The following is a 17,754-nucleotide window of genomic DNA, read 5'->3' as shown; positions in this document are numbered from 1 at the left end:
ATCTTGAAAGGAGACCCAAGCAAGAAGAAGAAGAGAAGAATGAGAAGAGAAGAGAGGAAGAATAGGAGGGAAGAAACTCCTCGACCACCGCCAAAATTTTGCCAGACTTCAACGGGATGCCGGAATTCTGACCGACTTTCACGGGACGTCGAAATTTTGCCCAAGTAACGCCGGAGTTCCGCCCGACGCCGAAACTCAGCCCAAGTGATGCCAGAATTCTGTCCGACTTTCAAACAACGTCGGAATTCTGCTCGATCTCCAAGTGACGCCATAACTCTGTCTGACATTGTAACTGGATTTCAATCTAGTAGTGATTCATTGTAATCTGACCGTCCTAACTTTTGCGGATGATTCAACCACTTGTATCTCAAAAAAACACTAGTGAAACTTTTTCAATTGGGCGTGGCCCCGTGGTTTTTTCCCTTTCTAGTGTTTTCCACGTAAAAATCATTGTGTTATTTCATCTTCTATTTTTGTGTTGAATATTCGTACAACGCTAAGACGAATAATTTCTAACTATATCGCCGCGTATATTCTAGCCCGCAACAGCAGTGCATGAGTTAATTAGTAGATTGAGAGAATTAAAATGTTGCTCGGTGAATGAAAATTAAAGAAAGAAATAAAATATTGATTGAACAAGATCTAATACCAAAATTCATGGAGAGGGATAAAGATTAACTTCACATGTATAAATTGGAATAATTTGCATACACAACTTGGACATCAAGAGTTCTCAATTGGCCTAAGAAATAATTAGATTTCATTGATCATCTATTACTATATAATTCAATTAAAAGTCATTGATTTCTATTCATAAAAATCGGTTTATAAGTTAGAGGCTAAAGATTTGAAAGTAAACCTAATCCTAACAAACGTTCAAATTTTATTTCTAATCTTATCCAAAAGTAAATTAATAATCTAATAAGATAAATCAAATTTTAAAAAAATATGAATATATAAAAATCAGCCTCATTTAGTTAATGTTACAATCTGATTTAAACTTCATCTAATTGATTTTTAAATAATTAAGTCTTAATGAGATGATATAACCTTATTAGCATCATGTACTACAGCAAAAGAACTTGTGATTATAAAATAATCTTGTTCCTAAAACTTTTTAATATTCACTAATTCATTTTTTAATAATCTAAATAAGAATAAAATATGAAATCAAATGAAGCCTAAAGCTTCTTATTTATATTATATACTTTTTATGGTTTATGAATTATATCCATGCTTATTATGTATAGATGAGCAAATTAATTCTTCTAAAAATGCTATCTTCATGATTATAAAATTATAATTTAGAGCTTATTTAGGAAACCAGAACTCAGATCATAAAGTCCTCGTAAAATGAGGGTGAAATCTCTGGGTAGTGTCTTATCTACAAACCCATCTGCCTTCCAAAATTTACCCCGGAACTTAGTTCGTTAAAACTCTCTCGCCAAATAGAATATAGAAAGAAATCGCGCGGCGGGGAGGCCGGGGCCGAATTTTCGGAGCCCACAGATCACATGGCTAGAAAACTTTGCTCATCAATCTATATCTCCTCTTGCTAAAGTTGATCATGACTTGAGATTAGAAGGAAATGCTTTTGGTATTATAGAAGATGCCCTTTATATATATCCCCCATCATATGCAAAAAATAACCATAAGTTGGTTGGACAAAGATTTATATAAAGTTGATTGTGACATATCATGAAAATGATATAATATTCAAAGCAAAAGCAAATGATTGACCATTTAAATTGGGTTCAATGCAACAATGAAAAAGAAATAATCATGGTAAAGTTAGGGAGATGTGTTGGAAATAATATTCAAGAATGGAAAAAAAGGAAAGGCATGTGAGCCTAATAAAATCTAAAGCAATATTATTAAGATATCAATTAGGGCATTTTCACCTATCTTGTTTTTTTATGTTCCATAGAGATTATTAGTATTTGGTATAGAGCTTATTACACTCAATCATATGTTGTTAGAGAGATTTAGTGGCAAATTTGACAATGCATGTGAAAATGATTTATAAATGGCTATTTAGTTGGTGGTATAGTGAATTATTATATTTTAGATGTAGGGAATTTTTAATTTTAGATATTTTATATTGATGAATTATATATCTCACATTTGGTTCAATATTGATATAGCTGAAATTTACCTAATCAGATAAATTTAGAAATATGCTCCGCTTTCATTGTGCCAGAGATGGATCTCTCTAACACGAGCTATCTGGGTACCCAGCGGTACACAAAAAAAGCTTTGTTCTTTTGCTCTGACAGACACTCATCAAATATTCGTCGAAATCTGTCACCTCGCAACTTTTTTTTTGGAGAAAATTTGGACTTTGCCCGTATATTAAATCACTAAAAAGAAAGTTTAGTTACAACCGAGGATTACAAAAGGTCCCAATAGACAAAAAGGGACTGCTCATTCGAGCACAAAAAGAAGCCCGAATCAGATCAAGCATAATTGAGAAGCAAAATAACTACAAGTTAAAAGGCACAAAAAGAAAGGCTCCTTAGAATCAAAACACCTGGGCTCAGATAAAAGAGAAAACCAATCGAAATACCCCTTGGTTGCCCGAAGACCGTCCAAAGGGGGCCTGCTTAGGAGCTTCATCATTGACCAGGTGTTGCAAAGTCGGCACGGCAGGCACAAAGAAATAACTCCAACCTCAAGGCAACCATCAGCAAGAGCAATAGAACCGAATTTGAGCCAGAGCATAAACCTGCAGGAGAAAAGAAAGGACGCCTAGCAAAACAACAACTATGTATGGGGCTGAGATCTATCGTTCCACATACAAATCTTAAGTTTAACAGCTTTTTTGATGCAAAGAGTAGTAGAGGAACTATTATTAAAAATGTTAGCAAATCTTCTCGAATTTCTCTCTTTCCAGATATAGTAAATACTACAGCAAGAAAAGATAGAATAAAGCTTTTTTGTATGCTGAGTAGTATCAGGATCATTCGTGATCCATTCCAGAAGCTGCAGGATACTTGGTCTGAGGAGCAATTGCCTAGCAGCTGGCATAATGTTAATCAGAATATCATACGAGTAAGAGCATTCAAAAAACAAATGAGAAGAACTCTCAGGAAATACATGACAGAGAGAGCAGGCATTCGGAATTTGAATATTGCGGATCAGCAGGGCATCAGAAGTTTTAAGCCCACCGACAAGAGCCAACCACGTAAAGGCAGAGTAACGCAGCGCATAGCTCTTGTGCCAAACTAATTTATACCAGGAACAATAAGGCATGTTAGAGTGAAATGCATTTATGTAATCAGAAAACCTGCTATGCTTAAGATTATCCCAAATTAAGCAAGAACTGGTATGAGAGTATATAGGAATATCTTGAATAGCCAGCTTCACATTCACAAGAATTTCATTTGGCAAGCTCCAGCAATTATCTCTAATCAAGTCCCTAATAAGAGTTTTCAGATTAGTGTGCATGAGAACAAAATGGCCATCCGAAAAACTATCCATATTACCATTATAACACCAATGATCCCAATGTACAGCAATAGGGGCATTCGGAGTAATCTTAAAAGAAAATTTACTTTTGGCGATCAGAGCAGTCTGGCAAACCGACTTCCAAAAAGAAGTGGCATTGTGGGGAGAAGGTCTCCAAGGAGACATGTATTTTACAGTGAGCCAAGTGGAGAGCAAAGTCCCATAATTATACATTCTTAAAATGATGGCACAATTGAAAGCATACTGCATAGCTGAGAAGGAAGGCAGCCCTAAGCCCCCATTTTGAATAGGTAAACACACCTTATCCCAAGCCACCATATGGATTTTTTTGGAGGCACCAATTTCCCCAAAAAATAAAAATCTGGAACTGACTTTTTTGAAGTGTTTGAAAATCATTTTAGGCATAATAGCCCCTCTAATCCAATATGCAATAGAGTTGATAATAGTGAATTTCAGGAAGTACAATCTCCCAGCAAAAGAAAGCAGGTTGGCTTTCCAACCAGAAAGTTTTTTGTCAATTTTATCAATGAAGGGGAGAAAATCCACCAATTTCAATCTACTAAAAGAAAGCGGAATGCCAAGATATGAAATACAAGGGCTGATAGTATGAATAGATAAAGCCTGACAAATATTCTCCTGATTCCTCACTGACTTAGAAAACATAATAGAGCACTTATCATGAATTGATGTACAGACCAGAAGCTTTGGAAAAGGTAGACAATATATCATTAAGCTTGCAGCAATTATCTATAGTGGCTTCACCAAAAATGAGGACATCATCAGCATATAAAAGGTGGGAAATATAGCAGTTTTCCATTCCAACACCTTTAAAAATCCCATCATCTAATAAGGTCGAAAGAGCATCCATGACAAGGCAAAAAAGGTACGGGCTAAGGGGGAGAAGGTCACCTCACAACTTCAGTTGGGCTTATATATTCCTTTACTTATCTATATAAGATACTTTTTTACATATTTTTTATTTATATAATATTATTGCACCTTTCAAATTTCTAATTAACTAGGATGAATCAATATGTCAGGCCAACCCTTTGTGAAAAAATTATAAATTATAAGATTTAAATTCATAATAAATCTTAAATTTAATCTCACAATAAAAAATATATTATTATAAAAATACCAATTTATATGCCATACCTCGTAAGTTCATGAATTAGAGAAATTATTCCATGCAGAGTCCGAATGAGAAATTTTCGTTCAAACTATGAGTGTACACACTATGTACAAATAATATGCACACAGTTTGATAGTTCAAATTGTATATTAAAATTATACTCAATGTACACAGTGCATACACTCATAATCCAGACAAATTTCTATCCGAACTCCGCACGAAATTAGGGCTAAAAAATAAATTTGACAACTAATATATCATGCCAAATGAATCAAGAGCCATAGGAGAGCACTTCAAAGAAAATATACAGGAAAGGCCAAAATCACAACAACAGAAATTTCATTACAAATGTATGCTCACAACAAAAATCATTAACTTAGTAATGTCAATGTGAGATTGTACAAAAGAAAATACATGACATTTTGCTCACATAAAGTTAAAAACTATTATCCAGTGAAGAAAAAGTGCAGTAGTAAGATTAATCCAGAGAAATAACTTCATATGGTGTAAAGCCAGCAGTTTGTTCATCTCTTCCATCAGAATTGTTACACAGCTTCATCCTTTTCCTTCTTTCACTTCTCTTATTGATCAGTGGATCGGGATCTTCCTCTGATTCCTCATCAGTATAGACACCAAAAAGTTGTATAACCAAAGTGATTTCTCTTCTACGTTTATGATTTGTGTTTTCTTTTCTATCAGGAACATTGCAGATCTTCTTGCAAGAGGTTCTTCGCTGTCTTGGTATTTCCGGCCCAGCGGCAAGAGACCGGTTTTTTAAATCCATGACAAGTAACTGATTTCTCTTATTGGAGCAATCAGGTTGGGAAGATTTCTTGCCTGAGCTTCTGGGTTTATCAGTAATGGAGGATAAGTATTCTGACATAATCTTGGGTCTTTTTATGACCCTTTTATCCTTAATTTCCTCTGCTGGAAGCAACCTTTGTCTGGCCTGTCTATCAAACCGTGGTAAGTTAGTCTGGTTGTCCCTTGCATTCTCTTGAACACCTAGACATGAAAGTAACAAAACCTTGATATGGAAGTTTATTTGGGGCACTGCAATGCATGTGTTGGAGCAGAAAAGGTTACACAGGAGAAGAATGTGCAGGTTACGTTATTAAAAAGTACTACTAATGATTCTACCATTTATTACCTCTTAAAATAATCTTTAGACTCGTAATTGATTCTACCATTTATCTTCAATACGTGATTGATTAGATATTTTTGCATGATTTATAAGAATTTCATGCCCATAAATATGCTTTGAATATATTTCATATATATAGTAAGGGCATTATTTTCTTAATAGTTTTAATGTATTTTAGATGTCTATCGAGTTGTGAGTTTAAATAAGGGCGTTAAAATATTATTTTAGGAATTATTTGATTAATTGACAAAAGAGTAAATTTTTGTTTTCAAAAACCTAACGCCGGCTCATCTTTCTCCTGTATTTTACCTCCCAGATTCTCAATTTCCTTCTCTCTCTCCCCTCAGGTCCCATCTTTTTAGCACATGTTTATTTTTTCTTTAGACTTTCTCTATGTTTGTTATAAATAATTTAGTAACAGAGCCTCACTTCAATCATATCCACATCAACTATGTTTCCCTGCTCGCAAACCCAACACCACACCTACTTCCACTTTGTAGCAACCCTTCTCGCTCTGCCTCTTCAACATCACTCTATGTCATTCAGTCCTATAATGTGCTTTTCACTTGCATCTTGTCTTATGCCACCCTTATCATGCATAGTTGTATTCCGTTCACACATATTGGCACCAACAAATCCACACTGTTACTCATAGCATGCCCTTCAGGTTTTCGTTGATATATATTGCCCTTATAAAAATCAAGATTAAATTCCTTAAAAAAGAGATTGATCGTATCAAAGAAATACAAGACCATAAGCTCCTTTCTAGTAAAAATCCATAAGAAGATTCTTCAATACAATCTAAATTAACAAATGAATATCCACTTGAATTTGAACTTCGTTTTAAGCTTTAAACCAAATGTGCTTGCGCCAACACTTAAATCATTTGAGCCAAAAATTGAGTCCAACCTTACTAAAAATCACCTCATACTTACTAAAGTTGTTAGTTTACCAATCATTTCTAGTAATATCAACTCTTAAGGAATTATTTGATGAGATTTCTCATCTGCATGTTAATAAACACATTATTTTGTACTTGGCTCTATGTTATCAATTCTATCAAATAATAAGAACCATTTGAATAATATTTGACCTTAAATCGCTTATTTATAGTATTGGGTTCTATGTTATCAATTCTATCCAATAATAAGAACAATTTGAATAGTATTGACTTTAAATTGTATATTTATAGACTTTCTATTGATGGCTTCCTTCATGAAAGCATAGGAACAAAGATCCTTTTAACACCAATTAGATTATTTGTATAATATTGCTCACTTTGATCTAATAATTTTTAATGAAACAGCTTGCATTCCTAATATACTTCTTTTTTTTTTTTTTTTGTAGAAAGCAACGAGTATGATTCTTCCTTAAAAGTAACATTCCTAATATACTTATTTTTATCTGAAGAGTCAGTATGGTTATTGGGAAGTTCTTTGGACTTAGGTGTATGCAAAAAGTTCTCAACTATTAATAAAGTGATCTATCATGCTTTTCCTAGGTATCTTTTGGGTGTTACTTTATTATCACTGCATGTTTTTATTTTGATCATACTGCATTATTGATAGTTTATTTGCATGATATGATTTATTTGTTGAATTGACAAATTAAATGCCATGCACATGTTCATTCTAATAAAAATTTTATAGCTATGGCACATGTTCATTCTAATATTTGGGATAACAATAATGAAAATAAAGCTCTAATTTATCTTTATCCAACAAAATATGCTTTTTACATGCAATAGATTACATATCACAACCTCAACGCTCTCTTATGTTTTTCGAAAGTTAGTACCTATTGTGTTTGTAGTTATGTTTTTGGAAAGCTAGTACCTATTGTGTTTGTAGTTGCATTGCTTTCAAAATGAATATGAATCATGTTTTTATGTTGAGATATGTTACCTTCTAAAGGGCTTTTAAAGTTAAGTTTCTAATATGTAACTTTGTATAAAGAGTCCTGCATTCAACCAATAGCATCAGTTCTGAGTATTCCACCAATTATAGCTTCAATTCCACATTCACAACCATCAGATGACTCTTGGGTGATCCATGCAAGTTAAAACACATCATGCCCGTCCTTTTGAAGCACCTTCAGTATAATTCTCCATGGAGAGTTCTTCACAAATCAACTTCTATAGTACATGATTGATTACATTTTTCTTACTAGTAGCATCGATTCCAACTCTTAAAAGTATTAATACATTTTAGTTATGCATTGAGTCATATGTGAATCAGTTAGACATCAGCATATTACATTGGATACAAAAATTGTACAATCCAGATGCGAAGCATGGGCTACAGACATGACGAGACAACCAACAACTATGAAAGCCCACCAAACAAGACGGAACAAATACATTCCAAAACTCACAAATGACAACAACATAATTTTGACAACATAAAATGACAAATGGGTCTACATATGTAATAAAGCACTAGTCTAGTGTATATTTTACTTGTTTTAAATAGACTAGTTCTTTAGTGACATGTTAGTCTACATAAGTATTATAAATACCTCTTTAGTTGTAAAGACTTATTATGAAATGAATAATTTCTAATTTTCTCTCCTCTCTATTTCTTCTAATTCTCTTGGGAGTTTCCACCTGCTCGAAACGTGTCAAAATTTTTTGGATCACCAAGAAGCATAACAAATGGTGCTCTTGTTGCACTAACCTCATGCCACAGCAAGAGGTTGCTTCTCAACTTTCCTTCTCTCATTCCCATGGTCCAGCACTCCAATTTCAGCCATTTTTTTGCTTCCACCTGCCCGCAAGTCATCTACCTTGAGGCCTGTTGTTCTTCTTCCACTCCAACAGCAACAGCAGCATCCCTCATCCCTCGCCAACAGCAACCTAGCAACCTGCTGTTATTCTTCCACTCCACAGGTCAGCCCAACTGCAGCAGCAAGAAACTCCTTCACCATCCATAATTCTTCATCCAGGCTCAGCCACCACTCACAAATTTGCTGCAGCCGCCTTAGCCACAGATTCCAGCCAAAAACCTGACTTGAAGGGTCATTCAGCCCTCTTTGCAGCCAACATACCTTTTCTCCTCCACCGAAACTCCATTCTCCACCTCCTAATCCTACAGGCCAGCAGTCTCCACTGCCCCAGCTTTCATTTCAGCCGCTGCTAACCTGCTTCATTCAAGAACAGCAAGAAGAAATCTGCTGCTGCCTTCAATAATTTATGAAGTTTTTTCAGATTCTGATCTGCAAGAATAGCAAGAACAGCAGTTTTTCAACCTATACAGTCGTTTCTTCAGCTACTACTCTTTCCTGCACTCAGCCGGCCAGCCACTCTCCTATATTCAGCAGCAGGAATCCACCTTCACTCAGCCATCAAGACCTGCAGTTTACAGGAACAACCAGCCCTTTACCCGACCAAACAGCACCCAATACAAGAGCTGCGAACCTATGTTTCAGCTGCTGGGGAACTGATACGGGAGAGGGCAGCATGCCAGGGGCGGGAAGGCAAAGGATTAGGCCCCACTTGTGGGGCTCATTAAATCTATCATTACGTATGTGAGAAGACGAATTAAGGAAGTAATTAATTAGGAGACATTCCTAATTAAAAAGGACTGATTTGGGGGCTGATTAGAAGGGGATTAATTAGAAGATGTTTCCTAATTAAAGAGGGAAAATTTGAGGGGCTGAATTCGAGGAGATTAAGTAGGAAATATTTCCTAATTAAAAAGGACATATTTGGTGGCTGAATTGCAGGAGAATAATTAGGAGGTATTTTGCGGTTAATGGGTTAAGAGAGAAGGAGAAGCTTACAGCCGCGAGGTTATGTCTTGAGGGAAAAGCTCTCACTTGGATGCTGTTGAGAGAGGCTAGATACCCGATCCGTTCATGGGAGGAGTTTAAGCATTGCTTGTTGGAACATATTCCGAGCTATTCGGGAATGAGACCTACACGAGCAATTCATTGCCTTGACATAGGAGGAGACTATCATGGAGTACAGGGAAAGGTTTGAGTTGTTGTCAGGGAAGTTGAGGGGAATTTCATAGGCAATATTGGAGGGAAAGTTTATGAAGGGCCTCAAATCCGACATACGACGGACCTTTGATTGCTGAGGCCGAGGAGGTTGAAGTAGACGATGAAGCTAGCACAGATAGCAGAGGATTGAATGCAAATGGAGAGAAACGGTAAGAGCGGGGTTGCAGGAGGCTCTTACAGAAGTACCTCAACTTCATTAGCACCAAGGATCCAGACAGTATCGTTTTAGCGGGAGGCACTAAAGGAGAAGAGTCGGGGAGTTCGCTCCGGGGCCAATTTCAGCTGCCTCATAGAGGCAGAGGTGCATGACAAGAAAGTGAAAGGTCTGTGCTTTCACAATGATGAGAAGCATACACCAGGCCATCGATGTAAGGATCGCACACTCCATGTCATTCTAGTTTGTGAGGAAGAAACTGGCAGCGAGAAGCAGGTAGAGGATGCAGAGGAAGGAAGAGAGCATTTACACTTGATGTGGCGGAACTGTCCCTAAATTATGTGGTGGGATTTACTCCAAATCACACCATGAAGGTAAGGGGACGGATCGGGGAGCAACCAGTGGTGGCCTTGGTGAATAGCAGGGCTACTCATAACTTCATCTTCAACCGGATTGTGGACTAGTTGGGATTGAAATTGGTGGATACATGGAGCTTTGAAGTCATGATGGGAATGGAAAAGGCAGAGGGTAGTAAGGGGATTTGCAGGAGGCTGTTGTTGAAACTCCAAGGTATATAGATAGTGAAGAATTTTCTTCCTTTAGATTTGAGGAGCATTGATGTGATCTCATGGATGAAGTGGTCATAGATGATCGGGGAAACGAAGGTGGATTGAAAATCTCTGACTATGGAGATTCAAGTAGAGGGAAAAAATGTGGTGCTGCGGGAGATGCCAGTCTGTGCAAAACTATGGTTTCACTCAAAACAATGGTCAAGGCAATATAGCGAGTAGGCTGGGCTACTTGGTGGAAGTGCAGAGCCTAGAGGTGTTTCGAGACTTCGAGCCGATGGAGATTCGTGATTGTGTACACTAGCTTTTGCAACAATTATCTGAGGTCTTTCAGTGGCCTAACGGGTTACCGCCACCCTGGGAGCACGAGCACACCATTATCTTGAAGGAGAGAGCGTCGCCTATTAGTGTCAAACAATATCAATATCTGCAAATTCAGAAGAATAAGATCGAGAAGCTCATCATAGAGATGCTTGAGTCAAGAATTATCAGGCCCAGTGTGAGTCTTTTTTCCAGCCCTGTGCTACTAGTAAGAAAGAAGGATGAAAGTTAAAGGTTTTGCATAGATTATTGGGCCCTAGACAAGGAAACTATACAAGATAAGTTTCATATCCCTGCAATCGATGAGTTGTTGGATGAGCTGTTTGGAGCGATCATTTTCTCGAAAATTGATCTGAAGTCAGGATACCACAAGATCAGAATGAATCCATAGGATGTACTCAAGATATCTTTTAGGATTCATGATGCCTTTCGGCCTCACCAATGCCCCAACCACTTTTTAGTCTCTCACGAATCGAATTTTTCAGCCCTACCTCAAAAAGTTTGTCCTAGTATTTTTTGATGATATTTTGATCTACAGTCATATGGAGGTAGAGGGTATGGGTCATCTAAAGACAATATTAGAGATGTTGAAGCACCAGCTATATGCCATCATGAATAAATGTTCATTTGTACAAACCATAGGTGGAGTACCTGGGACATGTGGTGAGCAAAGCAGGGGTAGCAACAAACCAGTCCAAGATTGAGGCTGTTGAATTGGCCTTTACCTAAGAACCTGAGGGAGCTGAGAGGGTTCTTAGGCCTCACCGGGTATTACCGAAAGTTTTTGCGAGGGTGTAGCACGATAGCATGTCCATGATTGAGAAGTTGAAGAAGGATAGTTTTAAGTAGGGGGAGGCAGCTACGTAGGCTTTCGAGCAACTGAAGAAGGTGATGACCAGTATACCAGAGTTAGCACTTCCCTACTTCAACATGCCATTTATGGTGAAGGCAGAAGCGTCAGGATATAGACCGGGGGCAATGCTCATGCAAGATCAACGACATATTGCCTATTTTAGTTGGGTGCTCATAGCCAGGGAGAGACTCAAGTCTGTGTACGAGAGGGAGCTGATGGTTATTGTCTTGGTTATTCAAAATTGCAACCCTATTTGTTGGAGAGACATTTCCTAATCATGACAAATCAGAGTCTGAAGTAGTTGGAACAACGGATGGTTACGGAGGAGCATCAACAATGGTTATCCAAGTTACTTGGATATGACTTTGAGATATAGTATTGATTGAGCTTAGAAAACAAGGCAGCATGCGCCTTATCCCGGAAAGGTGAAGAGCCTCAGTTAGCAGCTGTGTCAGTACTCATGATCCTAGATTGGGAAGCTTTGAAATAGGAGAGTGAATAGGATGAAGAACTAAGGAATATCAAATCCAATTTGCTGCAGAACCCAGATAGTCATCCTAATTACAGATTAAGAAGAGTCCAACTGCTACATCAGAGGAGACTTATTCTACTGAAAGGATCGAGATACATTCCCATGCTGTTACAGGAGTTTCACGGCAGTGCAGTTGGGATATTCAAGAGCTTAGAAAACCTACAGTCGATTGTCAACAGAATTATACTGGGTGAAAATGCGCCGTGATAGAGATGACTGGGTAGCCAAAAGTGATGTGTGCCAAAAGTACAAGTACATAGCCATAACATGGGAGCTTACGAGGCAATCAGGAGATAGTTCCCTACCCTTCACCTTGAGGACAATGTGCATTCTGTGGAGGAGAATATTGATACGGGAAAAGGTAGCAAGCCAGGAGCGAGAAGAGAAAAGAATTCACACTCACTTGTGGGGCCCATTAAACCTATAATTACATATATGATAAGAGGAATTAAAGAAGGGATTAATTAGATGTTTTCTAATTAAAAAGAGCTCATTTAGGATCTGATTTGAAGGAGATTAATTATGAGATATTTTCTAATTAAAGAGGGGCAGATTTGGGGGATGAATTGGAGGAGATTAATTAGGAGATATTTTCTAATTCAAGAGGGCTGATTTGAGAGGTAATTGAGGGAGGGTTGTTTTGGATATTATTGTTTTATTGTTTTCTATAAGTAGTAGGATTTATGTTATGTCTAGAAGGGAATTTGATTTGAGAGTTGTAATTTTCTTTTTGTGAGGGATCCTAGCAGCATCCAGGATTTGGGAGAGAAGGTCCTCATCTCGAAAGATGACCATTGTATCTTGCTTTGTTCGTATTTGATTTTCTATCAATATAAATCTATTTTTGTGTTGAATCTCCTGGAGTTTGTTATTGTTTTTGATACCAAGGCACATCAGGAACCACTGTTTCTCCTCTCCTACCAACTATGGTCTGCTTATTTCCATTTCTTTCCACCACAAACTGAATTCAAACCTTCAAATTCTTTCATGAAAGCATCTGGTTCTCAGTTTTCCTTAATTTTCTTGCTTTTTTTTTTGACAAATTCAAAAACTATCTTCAATTAGTTTCTCTATTTTTAAACAGGTATCAAGAACTCCATCTTCTACCTCTTTCAGCAGCCCTCACATACTTTTCAACATGAAAAAAATTAATTTGGCAGAAGCTCTATGGGCAATGCAAACAAATCAAGAATTACAATTCTCTGAAATACAAAAATCTCTACAACAATCCAATGTTCAATTTGTTTCTATAAGCTCATCCCTTCAACAAATCCATGCTTTCATGGATTCCATATACAAAAGACTTGATAGTTTGTATATTGATTGTCCACATACTTCACACCATCAAGATACTTCCTCTTCCGTCAGCTAAATCCCTTCTCCACAACCACCACCTTCTTAGACAGATTTTTCTTTTCTTACACATTATCTATCATTATCCAATTTTACCTTGCTCAAACAATCTCAAAATTTGTTTCATCCATCACAAGGTTTATCTCAACCTCTTACCATTGACCATCATATTCATCTTCCATCCTTATCTCAATAAGTTAACATTCGTCCATATCATTTTCCACATTTTCAAAAGGATACTATGGAACAATTAGTTTCTGAAATACTTCACTCAGGTATTATTTGTCATAATCTCAACTCTTTTTTTTTATTCTGATATTTCTTGATAAAAAATAGGATGATACTTAGCATTTTTGCATTAATTTTTGAACCTTAATATACTCACCATTAAAGATAAATTTTGTATTCCAATAGTACATGAATTTTTAGATTAATTACATAGAGTTTTTTTTTCAAACTTTATTTTTTTCTACTCAGCAAGTTAAGATACATTCTAAATACTCATAAAATATTCATGATGATCACTATAGATTTCTCCTTATGCATTTTTCTCCTTATACCTTTTTACAACTTCGTGGTCAAGTTTTGTTGTAATGGAAATAAAATTACCAGATGACACCACATGCGAAAATTTTGTAGCCCTCTCTTTGTTTTTTTTCCTTCTCTCAACCTTGAGGACAAGGTTGTTTTCTATGGCAATGGGAGTGTTAGACATCATGATGCGAGCAAAAAATATAGTGGAGCCTATATCTCTTGATCACAAAAGACACGACGGACTTCCACCGACGAAAATGACTAATGATGAGGAAGAGGGACGAACAAACTCTTACATTTCAAATTAAAGAAATAAAAAGAAATTAAAATTACAAAACTCGACTCGATCTCAAAGACACCCTAAAGTTGCTGCACTTGGAGAAGAGGGATATAGGTGGAATGACATTTGCGGAGAGACGAAAGAGGTTAGAAGCCTGAGAAGAAAGGTTGGAAAGAGCCCGCAGGATTTCCGGAGGGGATGAGAAAGAAGGGTGGAAAGAGCCCGCAAGATTTCCGAGCAACCCGCAGGTTAACAAATTTTTTTTTCCAAAAATCACATATCACATTCACTTCTTAAAACATTACAATACCTCCCATATATATAGGTATGAAAGGGGAAGGCCAAAAGACATATTACAATAATTATCACAATAACCTAAACATCACAAGCATTAAAACACCTAAATCCTCCCCCCTTGCTCACGGAATTCAGCCCCAAACCAGGAACCGAAGAGCAGCCGCGGGAGCCAAGGAGGCCGCGCGAGAACCAAGGGGCCATGGCCTCGGGAACCAGCGGCCGGCCGGAATTCCATGGGGCAAAATGCAAAATACGAAAAGCCAAGGAGGAAGCCAAAGGGCCACCTCACGGGGAAAAGAAAATCTTGGAATTCCAAAGGCCGGTTTGCAATTCCAAGAGACAAACATAAATACTAACATAAAAAGCATAAAAGACATTAATTAAAAGATAATAAATGAACTAAAATGTTAGCTCATAATGAGCTAACCCTTAGTTCAATAAATGAACTAAAGTCCATCTCATAAATGAACTAAAAGTTCAGCTCAAATATGTTAAACTACTAGACTCAAGGGAAGCCAAAATTTGATTTATTTTGGACTAGTGTTGACCCCCCCTTTGTCTACATCACATCAGCATATTTTATTGGATCTAAAAAGTGTAAAATCCAAATGCGAAGCAAGGGCAAACAAACATGGAGGGACAACTAACAACTATGAAAGCCTACCAAAGAAGAGGGAAAAAATACATTCCACAACTCACAAATGACAACAACATAATTTTGGCAACATAAATGATAAATGGGTCCGCATATGTAATAAAGCACTAGTCTAGTGTTTCTTTTACTTGTTTTAGGTAGACTGATTCTTTAGTGACATGTTGGTTAACTAAGTATTATAAATGCCACTAGTTGTAAAGACTTGTTATGGAATGAATAATTTCTGATTTTCTCCCTTTCTTTCTATTTTCTTCTATTTCTCTTGGGAGTTTACACCTACTCAAAAGGTGCCAAAACTTCTTGGATCACCAAGAAGCATAAAAAAATCTTAAGGAATTTTTGAAAACTTGATAAGATCTACATTGAACATGTGACCTAGAAGCCCTTCTCGAGAAGTCCTCTCAGGAGGGCTTCTCAATAGTCTCACTTATATGTGGCCATCCAAAGAAGTCTTCTCGAGTGGATTATAACAGGATTCTATCGGATTGTCTCAGGGATCCCTAAAATCCTATTGACTGACATGCCTTTTCTAATTCGGAGTACTCTCCCAAAACCCTGAAGCTTCCTTAATGTGGTTGCTACACAAGTCCTAGTAAGCATTTACAGTGAAATCCAACAATATTAGGTGAATTTAGCCAATTGTAAAATACATCAATGCCACACGCCTCCACCTGCATTGAACATGAGGGCATTATGTCTGTCACTTTCATCTATTCAAAATACTCAAAAATTTTCTTTGTCACATAGGAAAAGAATGTGGCTCTCTTTCATTCATCAATACATTGACACTGCCCACTGAGATCTTTTTTGGGGACTCCTATCTCACTATAATTAAATAATCATTAACTAATGCACTCAGTCAAACTATAGCATTTAAGGGTTACTAAATCTAGCTCATCTATTTAAGTGAAATTGCATAATTGCCTTTTAAGTAGTCACCTTCCTTTAGAGCCCTCTAAGGAGTCTTCTTCATCTTTCATCGCTAGTATTTATTCTGATCTCCAAAGTTGGTGGATTCCTTAAAAACAAATTATTTTAAAGTGTATTACATTTTCCACTTCATCTCTATTAATAAGATTAGAGTGTTGCTTTCCCTTCCCTTTCTCTTCCCCTTGCTATGATAACAAAAAGCTCGTACTCTCATTCTTGGTTGTAATTTCTCCCTTATGTGACTCATTTTTCTTCTTATTTCTTCACGAGAATCTTGGGACAACTCCCTGGCCACTAGGAAACAACTCAAATTATATATTATTTATAGTTATAGTGGATATTTCCTCACTTATTGTGAGAATGAACATATAAGTTTAACAACTGAACCATTATAAAGTAATATCTAATTTCTTCTCTATAATTTTCTCTACAATCTTCTCGTAGAGTAACATCAATGAAATATTTTATCTTTTTATTTGCTTTCTTCAACCCTTAGAATGCAATTCTATCTCAATTTCTCGAGAAACCAGATTTCATTGCTCAGATTTTGGTGCCATCTATGAGAAATTCTATTGCTACTTGAAGTGAGAGTTATGACAGATGAAAGACCAACACAAATTTCAACTCCCAGTGAATCTCACCATTTACCCATCTTCACCCCATGAAATTCCTCTGGCAATAATACTTTTATTACCTAGGCTAACTCGAGTCATGAAGAAAGGGTCCCACCAATAGATCAGCTTGCTCGCTAAAGCACTCAAAACCTCTTTTGCTCAAAAAGTCCTCTTTCTCACCCAAGTTAACTCAAAAAACCAACACAAATTTCAAACTCCAAGTGAATCTCACCTTTTTAGGATGCACCGACACGGACACGGCGACACGGACACGACACGACACGGACACGGCAATTTTTAAAAATATAAGACACGGGTGCGGCGTAGACACGACATAATAATTTTTTAATATAATATCTAGAAATTAAGGTGACATTATAGTAAAAATGACAAGCAATAATAAATCAATTTCATGGTAACTTGTTTAGCTTATAACATAAAGATGTTTAGTACAAAATGTCTAATACAACCACAAAAATATAAGCAAAAAATCATTAAGTACAATATGAAGGTCCAACTACTCAATGAAGTGAATGATAGAATTAGATTCAGATGTTGACCTTTAGCCTTCAATATCATCATCATTTAATATCATTGCCTCCAACTCTGGTTCATATAGAGAAAGATTTCAACCTCCAATAATCCCATATCATCAAGGCACTCGAACCCATCTTCAGCAACAACCCACATCAAGAAAATAACCTGTCATATCACTTGTTATCTTCAGCAACCTCCAATAATGGGGTTTTTCTTGATAGAAGACGAAGATTTCTATACACATAAACTAAATTTTTAGCCCGTTGTCGAGTTATTTTATTCCTTTTTATTGATTGAATAAATGAGTATGTTCTCTAATTTCTCTCACAACAAGAAGAGGATGATACTTGAAGTTCTGCTTGTTTTTAAAGTTCGTAAG

At 36.7% G+C, this 17,754-nt stretch overlaps 1 protein-coding gene across 2 annotated transcripts in view; it reads right to left on the bottom strand.

Moving 5' to 3' along the window:
* Positions 1–4,909: 4,909 nt before the first annotated feature.
* LOC110103029 (sprT-like domain-containing protein Spartan) overlaps positions 4,910–17,754 on the bottom strand; it is a 51,897-nt gene continuing 39,052 nt past the window's right edge. For both annotated transcript variants that reach the window (XM_028696520.1, XM_020831574.2), the window contains exon 7: positions 4,910–5,605. In XM_028696520.1, the coding sequence (XP_028552353.1) occupies positions 5,079–5,605 (527 nt within the window). In that variant the 3' untranslated portion in view covers positions 4,910–5,078. The remainder of the gene's footprint in view (positions 5,606–17,754) is intronic.

Source organism: Dendrobium catenatum, unplaced genomic scaffold, assembly GCF_001605985.2.
Source record: "Dendrobium catenatum unplaced genomic scaffold, ASM160598v2 fragScaff_scaffold_756, whole genome shotgun sequence".
NCBI lineage: Eukaryota > Viridiplantae > Streptophyta > Magnoliopsida > Asparagales > Orchidaceae > Dendrobium > Dendrobium catenatum.
This window is presented reverse-complemented; position numbering and strand designations above follow the sequence as displayed.